We start from the raw sequence: 10,118 nt of genomic DNA, 5'->3' as shown, positions 1-10,118 counted from the left end.
TTACGAAGAACCCGAGGGTCACTCTGACAGAGCTCTACAGTTCCTCTGCGGACAAGGGAGAACCACCATCTCTGCAGCACCCCACCAATCAGGCCTTTATGGTAGAGTGGCCAGATGGAAGCCACTCCTCAGTAAAAGGCACATGACAGCCCACTTGGAGTTTGCCAAAAGGCACCCAATGACTCTCAGAGCATAAGAAACAAGATTCTCTGGTTTGATGAAACCAAGATTGAACTCTTTGGCCTGAATGCCAAGCATCACATCTGGAGGAGACCTGGCACCATCTCTATGGTGAAGCATGGTGGTGGCAGCATCATGCTGTGGGGATGTTTTTCAGCGGCAGGGACTGGGAGACTAGTCAGGATCGAGGCAATGATGAACGGAGAAAAGTACAGAGAGAGCCTTGATGAAAACTTGTTCCAGAGCGCCCAGGACCTCAGACTGGGGCAACGACCATAAGAACACAGCCAAGACAATACATGAGTGGTTTTGGGACAAGTCTCTGAATGTCCTTGAGTGGCCCAGCCAGAGCCCGGACTTGAACCTGAACGAACATCTCTGAAGAGACCTGAAAATAGCTGTGCAGCGACGCTCCCCATCCAACCTGACAGAGCTTGAGAGGATCTGCAGAGAAGAATTGGAGAAACTCCACAAATACAGGTGTGCCAAGCTTGTAGCGTCATACCCAAGAAGAGTCGAGGCTGTAATCGCTGCCAAAAGGGCTTCAACAAAGTACTGAGTAAAGGGTCTGAATAAAGTTTTTTTTTTTTTTTTTTGCACAAAAAAATAAATATTCTTTGTTAATATGGGTGTGTGTAGATTGATGAGGGAAAAAAAACGATTGAATCCATTTTAGAATAAGGCTGTAACTTAATACAAATTTTAAAAAAGTCTAGGGGCCTGAATACTTGTCTCTATGAATACACTTGTCTCTATGAATGACGGCTACCCCACCACCTTATCCAGACGGCCTGAATTTCTGTAGATAAGTAAAGGCTGGAGGAGTAGTTTCATTTAGACAACTAAAATCCTCGGGTTTAACTCAGGCTTCAGTAAAGCATGAAAATATCAATGTCATTGGAAATAATAAGATCACTGAACAACTTATTATTTAGATATCTTACATTCACTCAACCGATCTAGACATGAATAGCTTGCCAGATTAACAGAGGTATTCCGGGGAGTTAGAGAAACATAAATTAGGTCACTTACATTAACAGCACTACGGGACATAGTATGCTATCTAGGTTGCTAATTATGACAGGGAGGACTGGAGCAACACCAGACCAAGACAGCAATAATAAGGGAATATTTTTAAAAACAAACACTGACCATAGCTTGAGGGCAATATTCTAAACACCTGGGCTGGCCTAATCCTAGGGAGACCGATTTCTTCCATTCAGTTAGCCATAGAAATATGTCACTTATCTTGTAATATTTAGGCTTACTTTCATCCTAGCTCTCTAAGGAAATGGTTAAGAGTGCTGATCCATCACATTTAGCCCCTCCCAGGGCATCTCATAGTCTCATTGTATCATCTGATGAGCTGTTTTCATCACGAACATGAACAAATAAAAAGTACCAGTTCCCCAGGGATCACAGGTATCTTTATACAGGTATTTTGATACCAATTGTGCATTTATTCCTTGTCATTATCTTTCTATAATTTTTCTTTCTGCATTTGTTGGGAAGTGCCCAAGCATTTCACTGTTAGTCTACACTATGTTGTTTACAAGGCATGTGACAATTACAATTTTGGGCCCACTTTAGGACAGGAAAGACAACACATAAATATCTTAAAATAAATAGCCTAGTTTCCGACATGAAATAGCCTGTAACATGGTCATGGAAACCCTGTAAGAATTAAAGTAGACAGGGTGGTATTTGGCTTGAATGGAGGAAGCATTGGGAGACATTTCTCGCATAGCTTTGGAACAGTTCACCCGTCAGCTAACGCACACGTCAGATCTCTTTCGGATATAAAAGGAGGAGAGGGGGACACCAGAGAACCCAGTAAGTCTGTAGGTAGTTTACATTGCGCATTCCGTGTGCAAACGCGTGGATTGATCTAAATTAGCCTCTATCTTTGCTAAAATTGTACCAATACTATGTCAGTAGACATGAAGATTTTGGAGCTTTCCTTTGTTGTTTTCCTCTATGGGTGTTTAAATTCGGTAAGAAAACATATAGCCTAATTCATGATCATTCATAGCCTACAAGAATATGCGTGATTGATTGCTTGATGGCGATTAAGATCCCCACTCCATCCTACAGTCGAATATTTTTTTTAGGAGAAATCACAAATAAAGTCAACATTTCTCTTATAACATGTTTCTGGTATTTTAGGCATCAGCATCTTGTCCCTCCGAATGTTCGTGTCCTCGTGAGGTAGGCCTTCCCAGGTGCGAACCAGGAATCAGCTTTGTGTCCGACGGCTGTGGATGCTGCGAAGTCTGCGCTCGGCAGCTCAATGAAGACTGCAGCAAGACAGAGCCATGCGACCACATCAAGGGACTGGAGTGCAATCTTGGGGCTGCTTCTGGCACAGCTAAAGGCATCTGTCGTGGTATGATAAAGTTGTATAGGAAACAATAATTCTGATACCCTGCTGCGGTCATTGATAGTCTATTACTTCTACAAATCTAGCTCCTATGGGTTTTGCTGTAGAGATGTAGTTTAAAAAAAACTTGTTTATTACAACGTTTTAAATAAGGAATTATGCTTCTGCTTTATTTACGGAGCATTCTCTATAATTAGAATATTACACTTGACTAGGGTTGCAAAGCTACCAAAGTTAGCAGAATCTTCAGTAATGCCGGTAATTAAAAGGTAATATACTCGAATAACTTATAAAATATATATTCATATATAGCATTCATTTGTATATCTGTGTCCATATTGTCGATGTTTCTAGTGGATAGACCATATGGTTCAAGAGAAAATAGCCTAATTGATGAAAAAAGCATATATTCAACAATGGCATTATTTTTTACCTAACTTTGCAACTATTGACTATTTTCACAACTGCCACAAATTTGGCGCCAAAACAAAGACATATTAAAATAAACACAAATGTGTAAAAAATAATATTTCATGCTGAAACCCTCATTAAACACCAATGGTATTCACTAAGTTGATGGTTTATATTTAGGATAATGTTTTATAGCTTTGTCATTTTAATTTATATTTTAAAATATTATTTTATAATTTTATATATTATGCATGTAAAAGACTACACAGAGGGCCAGAGATAATTACAGACACCTGTGATAATCTGAAGTACCCCAAAAAAGACCACTAGATCTCATCTGATAACTTTCAAGTATTTGGGGGAATTTTAACACAATTCTGGTTATTTGACTGGTAAAGTTCGAAAGTTTCCAGTAATATACCCTGCCTTTGTAACCCTGCGCTTGACTCACATAGTAACAGTCTCCCCATCTGCTTCTCCAAACAGCCAAAACAGATGGAAGACCCTGTGAGTACAACAGCAAGATCTACCAGAATGGAGAGAGCTTCCTTTCCAACTGCAAGCACCAGTGTACGTGCATGGATGGTGCCGTGGGGTGTATGCCCCTGTGCCCCCAGCAGCTCTCCCTGACCAAACTGGGCTGTGCCAAACCCAAGCTGGTCAAAGTACCTGGTCGCTACTGTGAGGAGCTAGTCTGCCCTGAGGAGGGGAACGTGTTGGGCTCAGCCTCAGCAGACAAGGTCAGAAAAGATGGCCGCCAGGATAAACATTCCGAAGATGACCTCACAAACAAGAACGAGCTGGTGTCTGCCGACAGAGGAGGACTCAAGTCTTTACCTGGTGAGTCAATTGAACTCTGTTTATTCCAGTGATTAGGTTAGTGGATTTATTGAGCTCCAATAGATGTTCAGCCTCAGTTAACATCCAGACGGAGTTTAAATGGAAATTCCATTTATCAACAATCGATGTGTCATCCAGGGGTGTAGCCAGAAATTAGTTGGGGGTGGGCCTGCATACATTTGGATGGGCCAAGTAGTATTTTTGTAATAATAATGTATCATTGTTTTGCTTTTGCTCAATCTGATTGGGTGGGCCTGGCTCCCCAGTGGGTGGGCTTGTGCTCACCCATGCCTTCGTCCCTGTTATCATCTCACATTAGATTTAAACCAGTAGAGGATGCTGAGGGGAGGACGGCTCATAGTAATGGCTGGAACAGAGTGAATGGAATGGCATCAAACCATGTGTTTGATGTATTTGTTTCCATTCAACTTATTCTGTTCGAAGCCAATACCACGAGCCTGTCCTCCCCAATTATGGTGCCACCAACCTCCTGTGATTTAAACTCATGTCCAATTTGCTTGAAGTTTTGTGGGACCTGGCCTCCATTGCACATTGAATAATAGTCTGGCCATCTTTTCCCCACAGCTTTCAGAAGTAAGCCTGAGAGTCGCCTGATGTCCAAGGGGAACAAGAGATGTGTGACTCAGACCACAGCCTGGTCCCTCTGTGCTAAGTCCCGTGGCACAGGAGTGTCCTCCCGGCTCACCAACAACAACAGCCAGTGCAAGCTGGTGAAGGAGACTCGTCTCTGTGAGTTCCGCCTTGCTCCCAGTCAGCCTACTCCAGCCTCAAGGTACACATCAAATCAAACCAACAATGCCATGCCATCACCTGGTTGACACTGAATCATAAGGACATGTATGTCTAGTCCATCAACATTCGGATCACACATTGTTCTTCTTCTCCTCTCACCAACAGAAGGGTAAGGAGTGCAGTCGTATTGAAAAGGCCAGCCCTCCATTGAAACAGACCTACGCAGTTTGCAGCAGTGTGAATAAGTTCCGTCCCAGGTACTGTGATTCCTGTCTGGACGGGCGCTGCTGCACCTCTCAGTAGACCCAGACTATGACGGTCCGCTTTGAGGACGGAGACACCTTCAGCAAGAATGTCATAGTCAGAGTCCTGTCCATGTGACTTCAACTGTTCCCATTGCAACGAGAGGCCTGTATGTTCTACAGGCTGATATCCACAAGTCCAGAGACTGAGGGGAAGGGAAGGTTGAGGGAATAAAAGTGTGGGATATGAGAGTTAGGATAACTCCAGATGTGCACCGTTATGCTGGAGACATTTATTCAGAGAATTTTTTTAATGAATTGCTTCGTAATATTGGAGCGTTACTGGTTGCTTCGATATGGAGCGTAATGCTATGTTGAAATATTTCACTTCATTGACAACTTATGTTTTGTTTATTCAAACAAGGCATGAGATGCACTAGAGTTTTGAATGCATGCCTATGTTTTTGTGTATCTATTAAAAAAAAAGTACATTCAACATGAAAACTTTGAAAAGACAGTGTAGCTTCTTTGTGGCATCTACTAAAATGATTCATTTTCAATATCACAATATTAGTAATATTTATCTATAACATTTTTACATTTTATTAAGATGTGATAGGCCATAATGGAAAATGATATTTGAGCATTTATGTTGTTTTATGTATGTTATTAATAAAATATGTATTTATGGAACCTGATGCTCTGTCGTGAATGAGTAGATATCACATAATCCTATTGTGGCGCCGGAGGAGATGGCTGCCGTTTTACGGGCTTTTAACCAATTGTGCATGTTTTTTCTGCATAATGTTTCTGCCACCATCTCTTATGACCGAAAATAACTTCAGGATATCAGAACAGCAATTTCTTGCCTCGTACTGGACGGAGATTTACTTTAACGAGTCAGACGCAAAATATTTACTTCAGACACTGGACAAGGCCCAAATCCCCGTCATTCGCATTAAGAAGAGATGGAGATATAAGGGTCATAGGTTTGGGTGCATTGTAAGAATCCGACAGCGAGTGGGTAACCCACCTCTGCCATCAGGCCTATTAGCCAACATGCAATCACTGGATAATAAACGTGATGAGCTCCGATCAAGACTATCCTACCAACGGGACATTAAAAACTGTAATATCTTATGTTTCACTTAGTCGTGGCTGAACGATGACATGGATAGCATACAGCTGGCTGGGTTTTCTGTGCATCGGCAAGATAGAACATCTGCCTCCGGTAAGACAAGGGGTGGCGGTCTGTGTCTATTTGCCAATCACAGCTGGTGCACAAAATCAAATATTAATGAAGTTTCGAGGTTTGCTAGCCTGAGGTTTAGTATCTCATGATAAGCTGTAGAACACACTATTTACCAAGAGAGTTTTCATCTATATTTTAGTTGTCTATTTACCACCACAAACCGATGCTGGCACTAAGACCGCACTCAACGAGCTGTAAAAGGCCATAAGCAAACATGGAAATGTTCATCCAGAGGCGGTGCTCCTAGTGGCCGGGGATTTTAATACAGGAAACTTAAATCCATGTTTCCTCATTTCTACCAGCATGTTACATGTACAACCAGAAGAAAAAAAACTCTATACCGCCTTTACTCCACACACAGAGACGTGTACAAAGCTCTCCTTCGCCCTCCATTTGGCAAATCTGACCATAACTCTATCCTCCTGATTCCTGCTAACAAGCAAAAACTAAAGCAGGAATTACCAGTGACTCGCTCAATACGGAAGTGGTCAGATGACACAGATGCTAAGCTACAGGACTGTTTTGCAAGCACAGACAGGAATATGTTCAGGGATTCTTCCGATGGCACTGTGGAATTCACCGCATTGGTCACTGGGTTCATCAATAAGTGCATCGATGACGTCGTCCCACAGTGACCGTATGTACCCCAACCAGAAGCCATGGATTACAGGCAACATCCGGACTGAGCTAAAGGGTAGAGTCTCCGCTTTCAAGAAGCGGGACTCTAACCCAGACGCTTATAAGAAATCCCGCTATGTCCTCCGACGAACCATCAAACAGGCAAAGCATCAATAAAGGTCTAAGATTGAATCCTACCACACCGGCTCTGACACTCATCGGATGTGGCAGGGATTGCAAACTATTATGGATTACAAAGGGAAGCACAGCCGTGAGCTTCCCAGTGACACGAGCCTACCAGACGAGCTAAATTACTTCTATGCTCGCTTCGTGGCAAGTAACACTGAAACATGCATGAGAGTATCAGCTGTTCCAGACGACTGTGTGATCATGCTCTCCATAGCCGATGTGAGTAAAACCTTTAAATAGGTCAACATTCACAAGGCCGCAGGACCAGACAGATTACCAGGACGTGTACTCCGAGCATGCGCTGACCAACTGGCAAGTGTCTTCACTGACATTTTCAACCTCTCCCTGACTTGAGTCTGTAATACCAACACGTTTCAAGCAGACCACCATAGTCCCTGTGCCCAAGAACACCAAGGTAACCTGCCTAAATGACTACCGACCTGTAGCACTCACGTCTGTTGTCATGAAGTGCTTTGAAATGCGGGTCACGGCTCACATCAACACCATGATCCCAGGAACCCTAGACCCACTCCAATTTGCATACAGCCCCAACAAATCCAGAGATGATGCAATCTCGATTGCACTCCACACTGGACTTTCCCACCCGGACAAAAGGAACACCTACATGAGAATGCTATTCATTGACTACAACTCAGTATTCAACACCATAGTTCCCTCAAAGCTCATCACTAAGCTAAGGACTCTGTGATTAAACACCTCTCTCTGCAAGTGGATCATAGACTCCTAACGGGCCACCCGCCAGGTGGCAAGGGTCGGTAACAACACATCTGCCATGCTGATCCTCAAAACAGGGGTCCCTCAGGGGTTCGTGCTCAGTCCCCTCCTGTTCACCCATGACTGCATGGTCAAGCACGACTCCAACACAATCATTAAACTTGCTGATGACACAACAGTGGCCTGCTCACCGACAATGATGAAACAATGACGAAACAGCCTATAGGGAAGAGGTCAGAGACCTGGCAGTGTGGTTCCAGGATAACAACCTCTACCACAACGTGATCAAGACAAAGGAGATGATCATGGACTACATGAAAAGGAGGGCCGAGCACATCCCCATTCTCATCGAAGGGGCTGTGGTGGACCAGGTTGAGAGCTTCAAGTTCATTGGTGTCCATATCACCAACAAACTGTCATGGTCCAAACACACCAAGACAGTTGTGAAGAGGGCACGACAAAGCCTATTCCCCCTCAGGAGACTGAAAAGATTTGGCATGGGCCCTCAGATCCTCAAAAAGGTCTACAACTGCACCACCGAGAGCATCCAGACTGGTTGCATCACCGCCTGGTACGGCAACTGCTCAGCCGCCGACCGCAAGGCACTACAGAGGGCAGTGCATATGGCCCAGTACATCACCGGGGCCAAGCTTCCTGCCATCCAGTACCTCTATACCAGGCGATGTAAGATAAAAATTGCCAAAGACTACAGCCACCCAAGTCATAGACTGTTCTCTCTGCTACTGCATGGCAAGCGGTACCAGAGCATCAAGTCTAGGTCCAAAAGGCTTCTATCCTCAGGCCATAAGATTCCTGAACATCTAACCAAATGGCTACACGGACTATTTGCATTGTCCCCCACACCCCATTTTTACGCTGCTGCTACTCTCTGTTTATTATCTATGCATAGTCACTTTACCTACATGTACACATTAACTCAATGAACCGGTGCCCCTGCACATTGACTCTGTACCGGTACCCCCTGTATATAGCCTCGTCATTGTTATTTTATTGTTGCTCTTTAATTATTTTTTATTTGTTTATTTTCTTATTTTTTCATTTATTTATTGTTTTCTTCAGTTTATTTAGTGAATACTTTAACACTTATTTTTTTCTTATAACTGCATCACTGGTTAAGGGCTTGTAAGTAAGCATTTCACTGTAAGGCCTACCTGTTGTATTCGACACATGTGACAAATACAATGTGATTTGATCAAAGTGGTTTAGTGTTTGGTACCCCGTTGGACAGTAGCTCTAACTTAGTTCTATTGGCATGGATTTCCCTAGTTTATTCTATCCTCTATCCAGTTATTTTAGAATATGGTTCCCAATAGTTTGTCCGACTCCATACTTAGGCAAGGGATACCTGCCCTGCTGTGTTTCTGGCTGACCCACTTCTGAGGGGATCTAGATTTGAATGGATGGATCAAATGTGTACATTTCTTTCATTTAGTAGTTTATTGTGTTGGTAAATCACATAGTACCATCTAATCCAGCTCCTACATTACACTCAGTGCCCACAAACATCAAACCCCCATAAAACCTCTATAGACATCCATAACTGACATCAAGTCTATTTTCACACAGCAGGTGTCTATAAACAGATATGTGGGTCAGAATCCAACTGCTGAGGAGATTGGTAGACACATAAGATGAGGGACTGCCAAATCTGATGTACTGTGTGTGTGTGTGTGTCAGTACAATACCTTCCCTTCTGCTCAACATGTCAGGCATCAGCATGAAAGCGAGAATATATTCCAGTAAATAGATGAGTGTGTGAGAGTGTGTGTGAGTGAGAGATGCATACACCCAAGCATGACTGACAGTATTAAATAAACAAGTTCTGACTTGGACTGGGGGGGGGGATTAGGGCATTGACGCACACAGAAGTGAAATACGTCCATCTCGTGTCTGTGGAGTACAATGGAGCTTTGTCTGTGAAAACTTGAGGAGGGATGCCTGATTTGTGGAAGAGGTCCACATCTAAGCTTTGCAGAAATCCATACTCCTCCTTGGACAGCCTCCAAGGTCTATTCCAAGTTCACGTCTACTGATCCTAACAGCATATTCATTAGCTAAGAGCCGACTCGTGAGGTTTTGGTCAATTTAATTTCAATCAATTCGAAAATAAAACAAATTGGAATTTGATATTTATTTCCAAAATTGAAATGGAACTGACCCCAACCCTGTGAGGCAGAGAACTTGACTGACATTATTAGCCTCTTCCCTATACCCTAGGGTTTAATGAGTTCACATAATATCAACTCACCACCAGACAAATCCAGGCAGGATGATGACTCAAACCAACACTTAACAGTCCCATAATCATGACATAACCAAACGGTGGCCCAGTACACTGAGTATTCTGTACAACTAATCAATTGCAGTTTTTCTTCTCTTCATGGTCAAGGCAGTCAAAGCGTAAGCATTGACGTGTTTCCTATACCCACCACAAAACCTTCTCTTCTGTGAATGCTGTAAAAGAGAGGTTAGAAACTTCTAAATTACAGCCTCTCCA

The 10,118-nt window shown here is 43.1% G+C and overlaps 1 protein-coding gene across 2 annotated transcripts; it reads left to right on the top strand.

Moving 5' to 3' along the window:
• The first annotated feature begins 798 nt into the window (after positions 1 to 798).
• LOC110508539 (CCN family member 1) lies at positions 799 to 5,504 on the top strand. Of its 2 annotated transcripts, none has more exons than XM_021589108.2 (5): positions 799 to 2,174; positions 2,347 to 2,566; positions 3,458 to 3,811; positions 4,397 to 4,561; positions 4,730 to 5,504. In XM_021589108.2, coding segments are annotated over exons 1-5 (807 nt in total). In that variant the 5' UTR covers positions 799 to 2,108; the 3' UTR covers positions 4,732 to 5,504. The 2 variants fall into 2 exon arrangements, with proteins under 2 accessions (XP_021444783.2, XP_021444782.2); XM_021589107.2 differs by having other exon boundaries at positions 4,397 to 4,604.
• The last annotated feature ends 4,614 nt before the right edge of the window (positions 5,505 to 10,118 follow it).

Source organism: Oncorhynchus mykiss, chromosome 28 (assembly GCF_013265735.2).
Source record: "Oncorhynchus mykiss isolate Arlee chromosome 28, USDA_OmykA_1.1, whole genome shotgun sequence".
In the NCBI taxonomy this organism is placed as follows: domain Eukaryota; kingdom Metazoa; phylum Chordata; class Actinopteri; order Salmoniformes; family Salmonidae; genus Oncorhynchus; species Oncorhynchus mykiss.
Note: the sequence above shows the minus strand (reverse complement) of the source record. Positions and strands in the feature narration are given on the sequence as shown.

What these genes read in the sequence shown, in the direction of transcription:
- LOC110508539 (XM_021589107.2), top strand. Translation starts at nt 2,109, where the DNA reads ATGTCAGTAGACATGAAGATTTTGGAGCTTTCCTTTGTTGTTTTCCTC. An exon ending in AGCTAAAGGCATCTGTCGTG is followed by an intron (nt 2,567 to 3,457) that starts GTATGATAAAGT and finishes TTCTCCAAACAG; the next exon opens with CCAAAACAGATGGAAGACCC. An exon ending in CAGCCTACTCCAGCCTCAAG is followed by an intron (nt 4,605 to 4,729) that starts GTACACATCAAA and finishes TCTCACCAACAG; the next exon opens with AAGGGTAAGGAGTGCAGTCG.